General features: G+C 37.0%; 2 protein-coding genes, 1 long non-coding RNA gene and 1 other non-coding gene across 4 annotated transcripts; 3 read left to right on the top strand and 1 right to left on the bottom strand.

The window, feature by feature from the left end:
* Positions 1–1,066: 1,066 nt before the first annotated feature.
* On the bottom strand, positions 1,067–3,871 carry LOC147759821 (uncharacterized). Its single transcript, XM_086994847.1, has 3 exons — positions 3,764–3,871; positions 2,253–3,549; positions 1,067–1,875 (listed from the first exon to the last, which is right to left on the bottom strand). The coding sequence occupies exons 2-3, from the start codon at positions 3,408–3,410 to the stop codon at positions 1,771–1,773; spliced, it is 1,263 nt and encodes a 420-aa protein (XP_086850973.1). The 5' UTR covers positions 3,411–3,549; positions 3,764–3,871; the 3' UTR covers positions 1,067–1,770.
* A 367-nt stretch (positions 3,872–4,238) lies between these two features.
* Trnam-cau (transfer RNA methionine (anticodon CAU)) lies at positions 4,239–4,310 on the top strand. Its single transcript has one exon. It is a non-coding gene; the product is annotated as a tRNA-Met (tRNA).
* Positions 4,311–5,119: 809 nt separating this feature from the next.
* On the top strand, positions 5,120–8,822 carry LOC106164500 (uncharacterized). Its single transcript, XR_015331236.1, has 2 exons — positions 5,120–5,501; positions 6,402–8,822. It is a non-coding gene; the product is annotated as an uncharacterized LOC106164500 (long non-coding RNA).
* Positions 8,823–10,271: 1,449 nt separating this feature from the next.
* Positions 10,272–13,550, top strand: LOC106164501 (uncharacterized). Its single transcript, XM_013542440.3, has 2 exons — positions 10,272–10,527; positions 12,049–13,550. The coding sequence occupies exon 2, from the start codon at positions 12,057–12,059 to the stop codon at positions 13,290–13,292; it is 1,236 nt and encodes a 411-aa protein (XP_013397894.2). The 5' UTR covers positions 10,272–10,527; positions 12,049–12,056; the 3' UTR covers positions 13,293–13,550.
* The last annotated feature ends 5,609 nt before the right edge of the window (positions 13,551–19,159 follow it).

Genomic DNA, 19,159 nt, shown 5'->3' on the forward strand with positions numbered 1-19,159 from the left:
AGTAGGCGGGATGGACATTTAAGACGGATTATCTGACAGTAATCTACTGAGATTCCCCACGGGGATAGATCGATCTAAAATCTATGGGAATGCGCCCTTATTGACCATTCCCAGACCCTATCTTACTAACTTTGGAATGAACTATCTCCAAGGGGATTCATGCTGAATTGCAATTACCTTAAGCGGCTTAGATGTCTGTCATGCCAACTGAAGCTGATAGGGGGTAATTAATTATCGTTTAGCAGCTTTAGTAGGCGTCCCAGACATCTAAGCCACTTAAGCTGAAAGCAATTTAGCGAGAAACCCCTTACCGATCCAGTTAGATCGATCTAGGGATGGGTACCCAGTCTTAAGCCTAATTGGTATCCCGGAGCAACGGCAAAGGATACTAATGCAAATGATGTGCCAAAATCCTCATTAAAAACGCGCTCCGCTCAGTTGGTAAACAGGCAAAGAAAAAACTGCAAACATGTAGTGAGTAAAAGGTCCCTCTGTCACTGGTACAATGTGGAGGGCAGTTGCACACCCATCTCTGGTCGGTGAGCTGAAGCGCAACACGATTGCGCTATAAGCCCTAATTTTAGAACACCTAACACAATCCTCTGTGGACATGTAAGACATTATCAGTTCTAATAGTCTTCCAGTGCAATCTTGGTTACAGCCTCCCCCTTTCTCCTGAATAAAACCAAGAAGTATGAGTGTTTCTCTTTATATATGGTGGCTGTGTACGTATTCATTCTCTGCACTTGTCATATAATATTATTTTCTGATACAGAAGTACGTGAATTACTTTAAAAAAGGTGATGTAATAGGTTTATTCAGTTTTGGTGATTGACGTCACAGCACCTAACTTACTATTTTTTGTTACTCTCTCAATCACAGCTCATTCGAGTGACCATTAAAAATAATAGCGATTTTAAAAATAAAATAATTCATGAATGATTGAACGAAAGACATATAGACATAATGACATATAGATGAAAAATAGATCAAAATATAGATCAAAATATTACAAATGGTACATACATACTTGGTAAACTTGGTCAAATCTAGACATAAAACAGTGAAAACACGAGCCGAACAATTTATTCTATGATCGCGATGCGAATACAATATATACTGAGACATGCAGATCGCGAAGAAACATCCGTAAAGTGAAGTTTTAGTTTGGTTTATAAAAAATTCTTTGCGCAATATAGGAAAACGTGAGATAAGAATTTAAACTGTTTTAACATTTTTAACTTACTTACCTTAAAATGAGTTTCACACGTTGTATTATAACAGTAAACTCAGTAAAACACGTTTTTCACAGTTTTATGCTGTTATTTCATGAAAGCCAGAGATTACTGAATACGTTAATAAATTACATCAACAAATTTCACGCTAGTTTCTGTTTCAATTTTTTCCTTCATTTTTTATAATTACGACAAAAGGGAACAATAAAGAAAAAAAATCTCAAATTTACCTGTATTGTGTGTAATCCCTTAATACAAATCTAAAATCGAACGTTTTCCCGTATAAAGGTAGACAAAATTAAACACTGTATTTTGTGTGAAACCCAATCTAATCACTTAAACTTCATAGTAATTTTTTTTGCCAAGACCCATGGCATATCTTCGACTTGTGATTTGTGAATCGCCATCCATCCTTTTTTATGCAGCTTCTACTCAACTGAACTGCTTTTCTTGACGTCGTCTGCACGATTCAGAAGAAATATTCCTCTGTAGGGGCAGCCTACACACCACGTGATGCAGTTTTCAGAAAGTGTTTTCACTGGTGTTCGTCCTGCACCCAGAAGTGTGACGGTGAGTCGGTAAACAGGGAATCAGGAATGAAAGGAACCTCTCGTTTATTAGCTTGACCTAGGTTCAATATCTGAAAAGGAAAATTCAAAACAGAAAAAAGATATTTTTTATTTTGATTCAAAATGATGAATGGATCACTTTCATTTTAATCTATTCACAAAGTGGTGTATTTTCTGATGTTTTCTTATTAATAGGTCAAGTCATTGGCGCGAAGCAACGCAAATAGGACTTTGAATGTAAAAGTGCTCCATGTACAAATCGTTTCTAATGTGACACTTTCCATGCCCAATGCCAACTTAATCTTTAATCTCAATCCGTAAGTTGAGCGTTTAAAACATGCCACAATGAGTAAATTAATCAATAAATTGATTTACACAATAAAGCACTACTCAGTTATGTACTAGTGAACCAACAAAAACTGCATTAGCGGTAATTGAATTGTATTACCTTTTTCACACATTCCATGTCTCTCCACGCCCTTATCTTCCGAACCATAGGGTGCTCAGGGTGGAAATGATTTCGCAGGAACTCTTCCGTTACCAGGTACGACTGATTCCCTTTCACTTTCGGTTTCCCGGGCTTTCGTCCCATGGGCTGCAGTCCACTGCCTCCATTGTCTTTCAGGACGGCTAGCAATAGCGGAGTAGGCTTGTTTGGTTCCTGAAGTGTCTTTTGAAGGAGAGCACTTTTTATATAGTCGCGTGGCATGACGTAATTAAAGCTTGGTTTATAGCGGCTGTTTCTACCCCCGTGCTTAGTATTATCGATGTAAAGAGAGTTACATTGTATCCTGTAGGAATGGTACAACATCCCCATATGATGACGGGCAATCCAGCCGCCCGTGTACCAGGAGTCGTAGTCAAAGTGGGTGTCGTAAGGAAGAAGAAATGATAACGTGTCTTTGTGGAAAGCGTTAAAACACTCGTCAAAATCGTGGTGCAGATCTACAGGTTGCCGGAGGTTTGTTGGCTGCCTTCCTCCGTAGTACCGAACGTACCCAACGGCCGGCTTGTAGTATAAGAGGAAATCTTCAAATCTTTCCAGCGGATCAGTTTTCATTTGATCCCATGGTTTCCAGTTGACTGCATTTTCATTGCGTAAAGAAAGCACAACGTCATCATCAATGAATACGTAGTAGAGATATCCGCCGTTTGAAGTGTTTGACACCAAATGGACAACATAATGTAATAGAGCGTTCCTTCCCGAAACCGCTGTTGAATAAGGCGAAAAAATGTCACCAGATTTGTCATAAAATGTCAGCCAAAAGACGTCACGATCTGCTGACTCTTTTAGCCATTTTATTTCCTTTCGCTTGGGACCCTGAACCATGTACGCAAATAGTTTGCTTTTGGCGGTGGTCAAGTTCCGAGGATTCACGACTTCATAACCGACACTTAACGGGTATCTAGGGGCAACGACAAAGGATGATGCATTAAAACCCGAGAGAAAGTCAATCGTGACGTCACATCCGGCCACCCGACCCCAATGACGTTGATTTGTGTGGTGAAAAAATAACAATGCCCAATAAAAACATGCCGTGGTGTAAAGCATCAATAGGAATGAGATGTTGAGACATTTAAAGCCATTCCTCTTAAAACAAGCCATCGTTCATCTTTACTGGATAACATTCATGAAGTTTATGTTCATATTCTGGTGCCAGTGACCACTTTCCATAAGATAAATTCCATAAGCTCCACTGCAAATCAAGAGACTTGGAATTTAAGTGTTTGATAGGACTGGTATTCTGCAAATATACAATTAAAATCTCAAGAAACAGCGTATAAAGCAAACAGTCCATTGTCTAATTTTATATCATAATTGATAATGTCCAGAATTTTCAAGCACTTAACAAATCCACAGACTAGTAAATTACTACAGTCAACAAGTTGTATTAATTTAAATTATGGAAATGAATTCCCCTTCTCGATATCTCTACATATGTAGTGACAATACACAACCATATCCCTGGGACTTTAAACGCTCTGAACTGGTGGATATTGGTACACAAGTGCTTCTGCATCACTATTAGTGGTCAGTAAGTATGTATGCGGCGAGAGCAGACGTCAAAATGGCGTAAAACGTGCTTAGTTATCTTTCAAATCTCCTTTGGTTAAAGAGTCTTGCGTCAAGAAATGACTTCCCGTGCGCAAATATAAAAAAGAGGGCCCATTAAGAACTTGTTCAACCAACAACCAGGATCAAGCTAGATAACTTTTAATATATATGTCTTACAAAATGTTTAATTTTTGGGTGCACATTATTTTTTAATCAATAAATAAATAAATGACTAAAATGCATGTAATGTAAGTTTAGATATAAATTAAATTAATTTAAATTGAAAAGGTTGAAACATAAGATATAGGCCTAATTAAAAAAGAACCTGATAAATAAAATTAAAAATGATAAAAATTACCTACGTCAGAACACGACTGGAGCAGAGTGGCGCAGTGGAAGCGTGCGGGGCCCATAACCCCGAGGTCCTAGGATCGAAACCTAGCTCTGCTAGAAAAGGGTTCATTTTGCACAGATGCATCAAATCTCATTTGCTTTGCTTTTCGTCATAACAAAACTAAATGTTCTGTGTTTTTCTATCTGATAAATACACAATAAATCAACAGTATCATGTGCACGTTACATTTCACGTGATAATAATAGATAAATATTGACGTTAACGATGTACGAAGTACGTAGGCCTACATCATTCTTTCAAGTAAAACTTTGGTTACCACGGTTTCGGTAAAGAAACTTTGGTGATTACTTCTGTGAATGTTTAATACCACTAATTTTTAAATGTGCACTTGAAAGACAGCTCGGTACGTTAATTTTTGTAATTTTCGCTCAAGTTACTTTATATTCTGTCCCCTACATATACGCACTGAAAATGCGAAAAGCAAAATACTAAGCGCGTTTTGAAATCAAACATTATGATATATGCCATTTCTGGTCGAAAACTTTGAATAAAAAAACAACAACAAATACAGATAAGCATGACATTTCTATATTTCATGTCGGAATCACATATTTATACTCGCGTCCTGACCAACTCGCACTCATTAGTAATTTACTGCCCATCGCAGACATTTGCGGTCAACCGCAAGTGCCCCAGCACCAATGCAGTTTTGTCAAATGCGCCTTGGTCACTGTATAAGATAAGGGGACAAATTAGGAATTTTAAAAAATCCATAACATTGTTGTGAAAAGTCTACTGTTCTGGGGTGGAACTCCGGTGTAGGTATCACACTGCCCTTTCCTCATTTAAGCCAAGATTAGGCCTACGTTTTATTGCCATGGGCGCCACACTATGAAATCGTATACAATGTTCCGTGCGATAATTTTGACATCTTAAGTAAGCTATGGGGTACGTTGAGTACCTTGACATTACGTGTGGTTGCCGTGACCTTGAGGTCACGTGGGGGCATTCAGTTGTTGGTTGAAAAGTAATCGTACGGAGCCCTTTCAGTCTCCAACTTGATCATGAAGTCACGTGGGGATAATTCGGTTATTGGTTGAAAAGTGATCATACGGAGCCCTTTCAGTCTCCAACTTGATCATGAAGTCACGTGGGGATAATTCGGTTATTGGTTGAAAAGTGATCATACGGAGCCCTTTCAGTCTCAGTACAGTTGCCGTACGCTATCGTGAAGACTGCTACGTTGTCGGTATACCCCTACGATTTCAAGTACCCCTGCAGTCAGGGTAAGGAAACGCACAGCTTCAGAAACTTGCATATGAATAACTTAAAGTTTTAAACATATTTACTATTGTCATGTCTTTAAAAACCACCAAAGATAGAAGGAAAGAAGTTGAACATTTATCACGATCACGGCAAGTTCACCAAACAATACCCTAACGGGAACTGTACCATTTACAATGATGCTACGGCCTACGGGCTTGCGATTTTTTCAAATTGTCAAATGTTTTCTTGACAAAAATGTTACCAGTAGGGGCTACGGAAGCCATCTATCCGTACAATTTCGTATGATTTTTCACGGTCACTACCTGCCCCCGCCCATTCGCCGCACGAAAAGGGATTTACTGGCACTATAAAAGCACCGAACGGACATCGCATGGCCGTTGTATTCTAACTGTTGTTTCATCAGTAAACAAGAACCGTCAACAAGCAAAGAGGGACAATGTCTATTCAAATGAATTACTGATTTAACGGTTATTTTTACATGGAACTTTACGCCATCCTAATATGATAAGAGCTGATGCCATAGCTAGGATGAAAATTTGCTGTTATCTCATTGGTCAAAGAACTTGAAGGTTAAATAAAGAAAGACAAAACATTTATAAATTTCCAAACCAATTTATTTCAATTTATTTATGTCCTCTAATTCATATTGAAGCATACACGCTAAATGTTTACCTATATAATTAAATGTACGATACATAAAGACTTGTTGGTCAAAAATGTGCTAGAACTAATAAAAATTATTATTATTATTATTCGGTCAAAGTTCGAACATCACATGGCAATGTAACCTAGCCTTTGACTCTTGTATTTTTTCTTTTTTTCTCCTTTTTACCCTTTTTCAATTTTCCCAGACTTATTCAGTAGAGGCAGAATGGCACGTGTATGTTTTTCTTTTCCAGATATCGGGATGTGGCCAAGAGCTGTCCATGGCCCTCAGTGTTGGACCAGCATTTGCGTTATAAAGTACATGTTGGTGGTTCAGGGCTCAATCTTTTTCATGGGATTGTTGATGATATTAGGGAGAACGCCTATGAGCGTCAGCCGCATATCAATTCAGACTTGTGACCAGACAGAAGGGACGATTCCTTCAAAATGGTCGACTTTCTCACTGCTGGCAAGCGCTACGTACAAAATCGTAAAACCACGGAATTACACGAACTTAGAAAGTAAACGATTCGCTTACATGGTGCTAGGACCGCGACGAATTGATATAGAAGGGCTTCAGGAGACAATCGATCGCGACGTCTTTTGGGTTACTTTTAAAGACAAATCTGGTGACATTTTCTCACCAAGAGCAACGCACAATGGAGCACGGAATGCTCTTTTACATTACGTCGTGAATATGGCCTCGCACACTTTGAACGGTGGATACCTTTACTATATCTTCATGGATGATGACATTGTGTTGTCTTTGCGTAACGATGGAAACGTTAACTGGAAACCATGGAAACAAATGAAAAATAACACTTTCGAAAGATTTGAGGATTTCCTCTTAGATTTTAGACCGGCTGTAGGATACGTCCGGTTCCAAGATAATTGGAGGCAACCAACAGATGCCAGCAGGTCTACAGACCTTCATCACGATTTTGACGAGTGTTTTAACGCTTTCCACAAAGACACGTTATCTTTTCTCCTTCCTTACGACACCCACTTTGACTACGACTCCTGGTACACGGGCGGCTGGATTGCCCGTCATCATATGGGGATGTTGTACCATTCTTACAGGATGCAATGTAACTCTCTTTACATCGATAATACCATTCACGGGGGTCGCAGCGATCGATACAAGGCCGGTTACGACTATGCAAAAGCACGGGATTACATAAAAAGTGCAATTAAGCCTACATCAACCATGCTTCAGAAATCGGTATTGCAGGCAGATAGCGAAGGGAAAGGCCTGCAGCCAATAGGGCGCATGCCCGGTGAGCCTAAAGTTAAAGGGGATCACTCCTATTTGATTACCGACGAGTTCATCAGTTCTAATTTTATAAAATATCATCCTATGATTCAAAAAATAATGTCATGGAGAAAGACACCGGAAGTTGAAAGGATTCTTCACTTGCGCACAAGAAATGAGTCCAGGTTTATACCTGATTCTTTATATACCGATTCACCAACTCGATTTTGGGTACCTAAGTCCAAGCAGAAGAGCAGAAAAACAAATAAACACCGACATTCGCATATACGCCGTCGTGAGTGGCATTAAAAAAACTTGGAAAGGTAACTTTTACAAGGGTGGGTTGAGGCGAAACTTGATTCTGCGTCACACACACCCATCGCTGCGAAATATAGTTTAAAAACTGTTGCATTTTGAGAGATTCTACAGTTACTTTTTCTAACAGTTTTTCAGTTCCTTAAATATTTATATATACATACATCATTAATAATAATAATAATAATAATAATAATAATAATAATTATTATTATTATTATTATTATTATTATTATTATTATTATTATTATATAAAATATATAGTTTCTTCTAACATCATACATTTATAATTATTATTTAATTTTTCATATTAAATAATAAAAAATAGTTTTTTCTGACAGTCTTCAAAAACGAAACACCAGCTGTGCGTTCTCAGAGTTGAGGGGCACCACGGTTGTGATAAGGGAGATTGGAACGATCTATATGTACACGTATTATTTGTTGCTATTTAATACACCCAAAAAACAGTCATATTATTTTTAAAAAAACCCTTACACTGTGACAGCGATCCCAGAGACGATGACTTTGGATGTCACTGGATAAAGCCATTTTTAGTTGTGCTGGATATCCTAATGCGTTTTGACAGTGCGCGCAGGTTCTCCATAGCCTTGTCTGATTATGATCGTCAGTTTATCTCTAACGCCTATTTAACATGATTTAATATGAATCAATTCTAGACATAAAGAATTAAATATTAGATCCGAAAAATTCATTCTATGATCGCGATGCGAGTACAATATATACTAGGAGGTGCATATTGTGAAATAGAAATATCCGTTCAGTGTAGTTTAGTCTGGTTTGGAAAAGAAAAAACCTTCATACTTACAAATTAGTTTCAGACTTTGTATTGTAAGGGTAAACTGAGTAAAATATGTTTATTAAATTTATCATAATATTATTAAATATTAATAAACTAAAGCTAGAAATTCTGAAGCTTCATAAGCTTATGAGTAGATGTTTAACTATAATCTACTTTTAAGTACATCCCTCCTAACTTTTTCGATTTTTCCTTCGTGTTTTGATCCTTCACAACAACTGGGAACAATAAAAAATTATGTAATTTACCTGTACACTAAATCCCTAAATACAAATGTGAAACAAAACAAAACCTTTTCCTGTTATAAATGTAAACAAAGCTGAAAAATCTTATATTTCATCAATTTTTTTCATGTTGCAATTTTATTAAGATTACTGAACACATTTCATATAAAATTACATATAAAACAAATTTCAAACAATTAAAACTAATAAATAAGATGTAAAACAATCTTTCTAAACTACTTCAAAATTTCCGCTATTTTTCCATTTTCACAAAAACTTGGAACAACAAAGAAAATATCTTCAAAGTCACCTGTACACTGACTCATTTAATACAAATCTAAATAAAGTTTTATATACCTCTTCCGTTGTAAGTGGCAGACGATCATTAACCAAGCCAAAAAAAAAGACAATAATAAAAAATAATACAATCGCAATCATCAGTAGCGCTCTCTATCAGGGTTGGAGAGAGAATGGTTTTCACTAGAAACTCACAACCAACTAGAAAAGCACTCCGAGAGCGCAGACCTCCGCCAAGGCGGCAATTTTTTTATTATTATTGATTTTTGATTGATTATTGATCCGGATCACAAAAAAAAAATAATAATAATAATAATAATAATAAGATAAAATAAATAAAATAATAATAATAATAATAATTATCTGTTCCTTGACCCACTACTGACAGTTCCTGAAAGTTTAATCAAAATCGGTCCATAACTTTCTGAGTTATGTTGATGACAGACAGACAGACAAACAGGGGTGAAAACATAACATCCTTGGCGGAGGTAATTATCTGACCTTTGCACATTTCTGTCTAGCGAGATTTTCTTTGCACCGGTGTCACGAAATTGAGGGTCCCCCATGATAGAGAATCCGCTTCCCATTCAGTTGTACTGTACAAGTAAGCCTCACCCTAGATTTTGACTATCCTCCACCAGGGCGACAGATTGATTTTTCACAAGATTTTCACAGATATGTCTTTAAATAAATAGACAATCATTTCATTCTCTGCCATTCACTGGCTTTTTCAAGATTCCCTTATAATATCTGTAGAGGGTAGATTTTGACCCGCATAGGTCAGGCTAACCCTTACAATTATAACTAAATGGAGGGCGGACTCTCCGTTACACGGACTCTCAGTTTCGTTAAACCACATCTTGCATATATGCGCATGAAGCCATTTGTTCACATTTTTTCTTAATACTTGGAAAGTAAACCCTACCCTCTACCATGTCTGATGATTAATTATTATCTAACAGTTCAGAAGAGTGCCAGAACAATAAAGTAATTAATTTTTTTCTTCAATCAACAGCTAACTATTGAAATTGTTTTACCCCCATTATTTAGCTGTTGATTGAAGAAAAAGTCAATTTTATTCTTATAACATAACACAGTTAATGAAATTTGTCTCTGAGAAGGATGCCATGAATTCACCAGTGACATTTCTGTAAATATCTAGTGAAAAATCAAGCTGTGGTCCTGGTAGAAGGCAAGGTAACCCTAAGTGATCCACGTCAGGGATGAAACATTTGGCCTAATTGTAATTGTAGGGTTTTCACAAAGGTATACCTTTCTTCCGCACATTGTCACCGCTTTACTGCCTACGGGTGAAGGTGACAACCATTCACACCTTCATTTCACCTGTCCACGCGGTGTCACGTACGTCAGTGGTATTGGACATAGTACATATGACAGCAGAGGAATCAACGTCTTTCTGGAGCCGGCTGATACAGTGACTGCACGGTTTTACAGTTCTTACAGAATTATAGTAAGTGAGTGTACAGGTTTAAAATGTGCAAATTTTGTCGATGGCATGCATGTACCTCGTTTCTTAGATGACCCTATTAATTGACTTGTATTTATCCTAGATAAACGGGAGAACGTCTTTTTGAAGATTAACATGTGTGTCATTGCTTACATGTTTAGAACAAACTTTTTAACCACACAATGAAAGGCCTATATATTCCAATGTTATATCTTATTTAAATTACAAAGTTTAGATAAAAAGACCTAAAAAAAGAGACGGGGTAGGGAAAGTAGATAACCAAGTTAATTTATGTATAATACAACTTAAACTTGTGGGAAAAGAAGTAAGCACATGCACGTGCTATATTTAAGGTTTATACTGTGGGTAAACGCCCCTAAACGCACAGAGAAGTAGCTATACTGCTTGAAGGACATCATTTTGGTAACCGTACAATGGAACAGACACTACGGTACCGTAATATATCAAAATATGCAAATGAGCACCAAGTGTTAGGATAATGTACCTTTGTTATTATTCAAAATAACGCAACGTTCTCCATACCCGCCTCTTCATTTCTTGACAAGGCATCGGTGTCCATGCAAAGAAATATGCCATAAACTATGTTTTAACAGCTCTGTAAGCTCTGTAACACGGAAGCTCAGTTTCACTTGAGAACATTTTCAGAAAATGTTTAAATATCGGTGCTACAATGACATACTAGTATTCATGGGGCGCTCGAAATCAATAGGAAAAATCATTGAACCTGGCAAGAGCTATCGTGGTTATTAATTTATTAATTAATTTGTTTATTAATTATTGTCCAACGAGGAGGATCTCATCCGCTACATTTGGTATATGTAGCTGCATTTGGATATATAAGCTTTAAATATTATGTTTTAGGGGTGCCTCTGGGTGAAATTCAAGTGCTTTTGCTCGGTATATACTTAGTACATGTATATATCGCTCAGGTGACAGTGTATTATCTCACACTTGTACTTAACTGACCTCGATGCCAAAGGTACACTCCCTGTGAAAATTTGCCTCATTTAACGCTCACTTACGGTTCTCAATCTGTCCTAGAACATAATGTTTTTCTCTTTTAATGAAAAATGTTCTTAATCTGTTCTAGGAAATTCTGAAGGACTTCCCAAAAACAGTTCTTGGGATGTTACATTCATTACAGAACAACATTTGAACTGTGAAAAAAATACACCAAATGTTCTAGAATAGATTGAGAACCGTAAGTGAACGTTAAATGAGACAAATGCGGCGATGATATGAAGATGAAGCAATATGTTCTTCTCCTATAGTAGTAGTAGTAGTAGTAGTAGTAGAAGTACTAGTAACTTACATGTAGTAGTTGTTTATCCTACACGTGAAATCAGTTTTTATTCCGTTGAGTTTACCATATTCGGTACATTTTCCCGTTCAAGCATCCGTAGGTCCTGGACTTTTTTCTCTTTTTTCCTTTCTCAGTGCGACAATACCTTTGTAGCATAGCTCAGAATGTCAATTTTTTTACCCTGTGTATATTTATCTTTTCTAGAAAACGAAATGTGGCCGAAGACGGTCTCTAACGAACATTGCTGGACCAAGATTTGTGTGCAGAAGTACATGCTGTTGTTGCAGAGCGTTTTTCTTTTCGTCGGAGTGCTATTTATGATAGGAATATCGCCTAAGTGGCCGACAGTGGACGTCAACCACATCCTAACTTGGACTCCTAACAAGACGCAAGGCACATCTCCAACAGAATTGGTAACTTTGTCTCTACTGCCAAGCGCTTCGTACGAAATCGTTAGACCACGGGATTACAGAAACATGAATAGTAAACGATTCGTCTATATGGTGCAAGGTCCGAGTCGAATTGGCATTAAAGGACTCGAAGAAACAACTGAACGCGACGTCTTTTGGTTGACCTTTGGTAATAAATCTGGTGACATTTTTTCGGCAAGTTCAACAGCAGTTTCAGGACGAAATGCCCTTTTGCACTATGCTGTTAGTTTGGCCTCGCAGACTTTGAACGGTGGATACCTTTACTATATATTCATTGATGACGACATTGTTCTATCCTTGCGTAACGATGGAAACGTAAGTTGGAAACCATGGGATCAAATGAAAAATAATACTTTTGAAAGATTTGAGGATTTCCTCTTAGATTTGAGACCGGCGGTGGGATACGTCCGGTTCCAAGATAATTGGAGGCAACCAACAAATCTTAGCAGATCTACAGACCTTCATCACGATTTTGACGAGTGTTTTAACGCTTTCCACAAAGACACGTTATCATTTCTTCTCCCTTACGACACCCACTTTGACTACGACTCCTGGTACACGGGCGGCTGGATTGCCCGTCATCATATGGGGATGTTGTACCATTCCTACAGGATACAATGTAACTCTCTTTACATCGATAATACTAAGCATGGGGGCCGGAATAATAGATACAAGGCCGGTTACGACTATGCCAAGCCACGGGATTATATTAAAAGTGCCACAACGTCAAATATTCTGCAGAAATCCATACTACAAGCAGATAAAAAAGGGAGAGGGCTTCAGCCAATAGGGCGCATGCCTGGTGAGCCAAAAGTTAAAGGAAATCATTCCTACTTAATCACCGACGACTATCTTAGTTCTAATTTTAAAGAAGATCATCCTATGATTCAAAAGCTGCTTATTTGGAGAAAGAAACCGGAAGTCGAAAAGATTCTCCAATTGCGCACAAGAAATAACGAATCCAGTTTTATAGCCGATTCATTATATACTGACTCACCGTCACACTTTTGGGTATAATTTTTTTCTTCTTTTTTGTCAAAAGCAATTTCTGTGCACATGTTGAAATCTTAAAGGAAGAATGGTTTATCTTGCTGTGCAATATTTATATTTATATTCTTATATTCTGGACTGTTCTCAACACATTTTAGTAGTTAGTTTAATTGTTATATTCCTTTCCGTAGAATTATCAACAATAAAAACATTTTAATTACTTTTAATTTTTAACCATTGAATTTTTCTGACAGTTATCTCGAATAAAGCAATTGATACAGTAAACAGTATAACTTTATTCGTTTATATTCAGATTAAAGGCACACGAGTCTTAGTCCTTAACCTGGCCAAAATTAATTTTCCTAAAAAAAAATCCGCATTTTCTCTTCATCACCATGATATATAACATTCAAATCTCTGATAAAATTGAGATCTGTAGACTTTTATTTTTTTATCAGGTTTACTGCCGTTATATTAAGGAATCGTCATGATAAGCAATTCGTTCAATGATATTAATTTTGCTGTGGCAAAGTCTCATCTTTCCAATTGCTCGGTTATTAATTACAATTTACAGATAGACACGGACATTTGGCATATCTGTCTATAATGGAATGATCACATAATAATAATAATAATATTTATTTCTTAAAAACCGCACTACACTACCGTCTCAGTGCTGTTTACAAATAAAGTTATCAGAATTGCAAGTGATTATATAAATAATAAAAGCTGAAGTGAATAAAACAATTAAAATGATTAATGCTGGTTATAATAGTAATAGTCTAAACAATAAAACCTTTTCTGATAAAATGAGAAAATACATAATTTTAAGTATTAAATTTCATTTGAAGTATGTTTTACATATATATCAAATTCAAACACATGGAGATGTACGTACGAGACCCTACAATGAAGCAACATCTCCTTTTTTCGGAAAATAAAACATGGTACAAAGTAACATGCAGATTACCTGGAAAAAAGCACATTTATTACAATAAGTAACGATTTCCAGGTAACATACATTGTAATAAGTTCCTTTGTGATTTATCGGGTAGCGAAATATATTACATCAATCCCAGGTAATGTGTTTCTTCATTTCCAAGAAATCACAAAGGAATATATATACATTATCTGGGAAGAGCTTCTGCTGCCTTTAATGTGTTTTTTTTTTCTGGTCACTCTTAACACCAGATTCTGCCACCGTGACCCTTGGCGGCTAGGTAAACTACGAGCGTAGCGTCATATGGACTCCAGTTTATAGTGGAAGCTGCTGTTGCCAGTTATAGTATTTATTGTTATATCTGCCTACGTTAATCTGTTTGTGCACTTAGCAGTCTACAGGTGCACTCACTGCTTACATGTACAAGCATAGCGGGCTTAACGCTGCCCAGGACGATGGGGACGCCGTGAACAGGTAAGTGAATGCACACCTGCGACTGTTTTAGGTGAGATAATGGTGCAGTCGCACCGGCTCGCCTATAGCACTAACGCATGAGAAAAATTGCCCATCTGCAGACAACGTGTCAAATTACCAGTACAAGCTGTGGGACAACTATAGCCATCAAAACAATAATAATTATAATAATTGTTATTATTATAAATGATGTATGTATAAAATGATGTATATCTCAGAATCCCAAAGTCTATCAGAACGAGTGCCTAAGTCCTGCAAAATCCCTCAAAATTAATGCACCAGTTTTACGCATTTTGGATAAATAGGGGCGATGGGGAATCGGAACTTGCCCCATTCACTTGTCAGAGGCACCTTATCCACGTACGAAGTCGTCTTCCTTTATTTTTTCTCTGCACCCGACTTGGTTTAAGGTACCCAAAATCGAGTCGGTGAATCGGTATATAAAGAATCAGGTACAAAACTGGACTCATTATTTCTTGTGTGCAAACGCAGGATCTTTTCAACTTCCGGTGTCTTTCTCCAGGAAATTATTTTTTGAATCATAGGATGATCTGTTATAAAATTAGAACCTATGAATTCATCGGTGATCAAATAGGGGTGATTCCTTTTAACTTTTGGCTCACCAGGCATGCGCCCTGTAGGCTGAAGCCCTTTCCCCTCACTGTCTGCCTGCAGCACTGATCTCTGCAAATCGTTTGACGTAATCGAACTTTTTATATAATCTCGTGGCTTGGCAAAGTCGTAACCGGCCTTGTATCTATTATTCCGACCCATATGCTTCGTATTATCGATGTAAAGAGAGTTACATTGTATCCTGTAGGAATGGTACAACATCCCCATATGATGACGGGCAATCCAGCCACCCGTGTACCAGGAGTCGTAGTCAAAGTGGGTGTCGTAAGGAAGGAGAAATGATAACGTGTCTTTATGGAAAGCGTTAAAACACTCGTCAAAATCGTGATGGAGGTCTGTGGACCTGCTAAGATTTGTTGGTTGCCTCCCGTCATCCTGGAACCGGACGTATCCTACAGCCGGTCTGAAGTCCAGGAGAAAATCCTCAAATCTTTCAAAAGTGTTATTTTTCATTTGGTCCCATGGTTTCCAGTTCACGTTTCCATCATTACGCAAGGATAGAACAATGTCGTCATCAATGAATATATAGTAAAGGTATCCACCGTTCAAAGTCTGCGATGCCAAATTAACAGCATAGTGTAAAAGGGCGTTTCTTCCTGAAACTGCTGTTGAACTTTCTGCAAAAATGTCACCAGATTTATTTCCAAAAGTCAACCAAAAGACGTCGCGGTCAATTGTTTCATCGAGTCCTTTAATGTCAATTTGACTCGGCCCTTGCACCATATAGACAAATCGTTTACTTTCCATGTTTCTGTAATCTCGTGGTCTTACGATTTCGTACGAAGCGCTTGGCAGTAGAGACAAAGACACCAATTTTGTGGGAGACGTCCCTCGCGTATTGTTGGGACTCCAAGCTAGGATGCGGTTGACATTCACTGTTGGCCATGTTGGTGATATTCCGATGATAAATAGCACCTCGACGAAAAGACAAACGCTCTGCACCAACAGCATATATTTCTGAACACAAATCTTGGTCCAGATATGTTCGTAATGGAGAGGTTTCCGCCTCATCTCAACTTCTGGAAGGAAAATGTACACAGGGTAAAATAAAATGGCAATCTGGTCTCTGCTGAATGGGTCTTGGCATAATGAGAAAGAAAAAAATGCTTGACTGCCATTATTGCACCGGCGTTTTTTGCACCCTGAAAAGTTTCGCAAAATAAACAGTTTGACGTCAGTTTGACGGTGAATCCGCACATCTCCGCCATTAGATTTATACAAGTGAAGGTACCGCGAATTAAGTGGGTCAATGTCTTGGGCTAATGGGAAACGGAATCTGAAACTAATGGGAACGGAATCTGTATCGAACAGAACTCTCTGGTAGACGTACCTACGGCAGTTGCTGTTTGGTTTCTCTCGGATTATTTAGTGCAGCTGTCTGGGTAATTGCCAGTTTTCGGTCCCTTACCGATCTCTTGTATACAAAAAGAAGAAAAAGGATCAAACACGTGTGAGGAAATTGTTTCCGCCTTCTTTCTGTCTCTTAATTAACAATGTAATTTAATTCATTTACTTAGCGGTGTGTAATTCGTGTTTTCAAGTACAGGTGTCTATAACTTTGATTGCCTTTTATTTTCCAAGTTAACCACAATGTTTTGAATTCTAAAACAACCTATTAAGGCAAATGAGCGCCTGATGGAAATGAAGACCACAAATTGAAGATGTAAATGCTGAACTGATAACTACAAACGAGAAAACACATAGTTGCAAAAGGAACTCACAAGTTAAAGGGATAATAACTCTTCGTATGAGGTCTATATTTCACAATAAAACATTGTGAATAACTCATAGAAATATAATGTATTCTGTTTTATGACAAAAACAGCAGTTATAGCTATTATTCTGATATCTGAGCTTGTCTTCAGACCACGTGACCTCCATTGATGGCTATACTCTGTTATAATCTCTTAAGAGACTTTAACAAAAAACCAAACTTTTTAGAAAAAAAACAGGGACTAACTTTGAATGTAAAAATGGATTCATTAACCATTGGTAAGTATGGGAAAATTGTTGCTTACTCCAGGAAAATTCATTTTTTGGCCAAAACGAAGAGTTATTATCCCTTTAAGGATATTGTAAAGGTTTATTATCATCTAGACACCGAAAATGAGGTTTTTCCTGCCCCTTATTATTCAATAGTGCGTCTACCTTTGTGCTGATTTAAAACAAAAATAACCTCGAAATTATAAAATATCAGCGTTTATATTTCTCGTTGCTATGTATAAGCATCGACAAGGCAAAGCTGTTATCGTCAAATTAACATCTTTCTATTTTGAGGTGAGGTAGCACCCAGTATGGGGCGTAACTTTATCCCTGAACAATATTTTATCACCGAAATTGGCATAGTTGACCACAAGTGTATGGGGTTCAATCCCGTGCCGCCATTTTGTTTTAAATGTTTTTGTTTAGGAGTAATGAGCCTCTAATTACACATTTGTATTAAACAAAGGCATTATTTTGCCGTATCAACGATAAAATCTGAACACAGGCCTTTAAGAAAAATCGCTGACGGAGTTTTGGAGTACTAAATAGTGTCATTAAATTAGCGTTAAAACGGTGTTCAGTTTAAGGAGCAATTTGAGAAACCGATTTTTCCATTTTTATCACAAAATCGCAATTATGGCGTCACTCTTAAGATGACATGTGGCATAATATGCTGAGTAACACAATGTGACACAAAATTACTACAAATGTAGTAATAAAAATAATAAACATAGTGATAGTAATAGTAATAACAAGTCATCAAAACGACTCTAATCTTAGTTAGGATGCATATTTTTAGAATTTTCCTGGATTATTAAATTGCGAAACATTACTAAGCGATAACAATTTTTACATAAGTTTGAAAACGCTTGATTTTTCATAGTAAAAAAAAATCATCGTATTTAATATCTGCCTAAGCATGGCGTAGAATGGGCATTTTAGACTGAACATTAACACCGCTGTCAGTATGAAACCTGTCAACCTGGTAATGATAATGGTGTCATGGTTAGTGTGACAGGAATGATAGTGATTGGAATAAAAGGCCAGTGTTAGTGCATGTTATGGTCAGTCAAATATGGGGGTAAGTATGGGAATAATGTCACCTGTGCAAAGGCTTTGTACATGTACATTATTTTCACAAATTTCAAAATAAATAATAGAAATACCTTTCTCGCTTTCATACATAAAACCTTTACCTATTGCCAAAAGTGCAGAATTAATGGGCAATTGTGAGAAACCCTTGAGAGTACTACAGGTACCAATAATTTATTTCTACCACAAGTATTGAAAACGACATTCTCTTGTTTATTTGAGAAAAATACAAGAAATTAAGTGTAAATTATAAGGGTCGTCTAAGAAACAACGTAGGCTACGGGTACATGCATGACAATTAATTAATTTATTATTTTATTTATTAAATTTTATTTACTGAGGGTAAAACATGATAATTTTAAATTTTATCTTACCTATGACCCTCAAAGTACATAATAACACATCTATTAAATACATAAATAAATTAAAAGATTGTGTAAAGACTATCAAATTATTAAGAAACTTTCAAACCTGTATACATGCACATAACCGGTACGTGTACTTACTGTATATATAATCAAGGAGTTTTAAAACTCCTTGCCATAATTCTGTATGAACTGTGAAACCATGCCCCTCCCACTTTAACAGTTGTGCAGACTCCAGTAAGACCTTGATTCCACTGCTATAATACATTACTACATTTGTGACCAATACTTCTGATTTGAGATCACAAATTTTACAAAATCAAAAGCATCGAGGAGGCATAAATAAAAACAAGGAAACTTACATACCTGATTTTCAGACTGAGACGTGTCAACCTGCCTAATGTTTT

The sequence above is a fragment of the Lingula anatina genome, chromosome 9 (genome assembly GCF_051362555.1).
Source record: "Lingula anatina isolate TDL-2025a chromosome 9, LinAna3.0, whole genome shotgun sequence".
NCBI lineage: Eukaryota > Metazoa > Brachiopoda > Lingulata > Lingulida > Lingulidae > Lingula > Lingula anatina.

Bases quoted from the DNA above. Each gene is read 5' to 3' on its own strand.
- LOC147759821 (XM_086994847.1), bottom strand. From the start codon at position 3,410: ATGGCTTGTTTTAAGAGGAATGGCTTTAAATGTCTCAACATCTCATTC. The intron at 1,876-2,252 runs GTAATACAATTC...TTTCCTTTTCAG, and splicing joins ACATGGAATGTGTGAAAAAG to ATATTGAACCTAGGTCAAGC.
- LOC106164501 (XM_013542440.3), top strand. From the start codon at position 12,057: ATGTGGCCGAAGACGGTCTCTAACGAACATTGCTGGACCAAGATTTGT.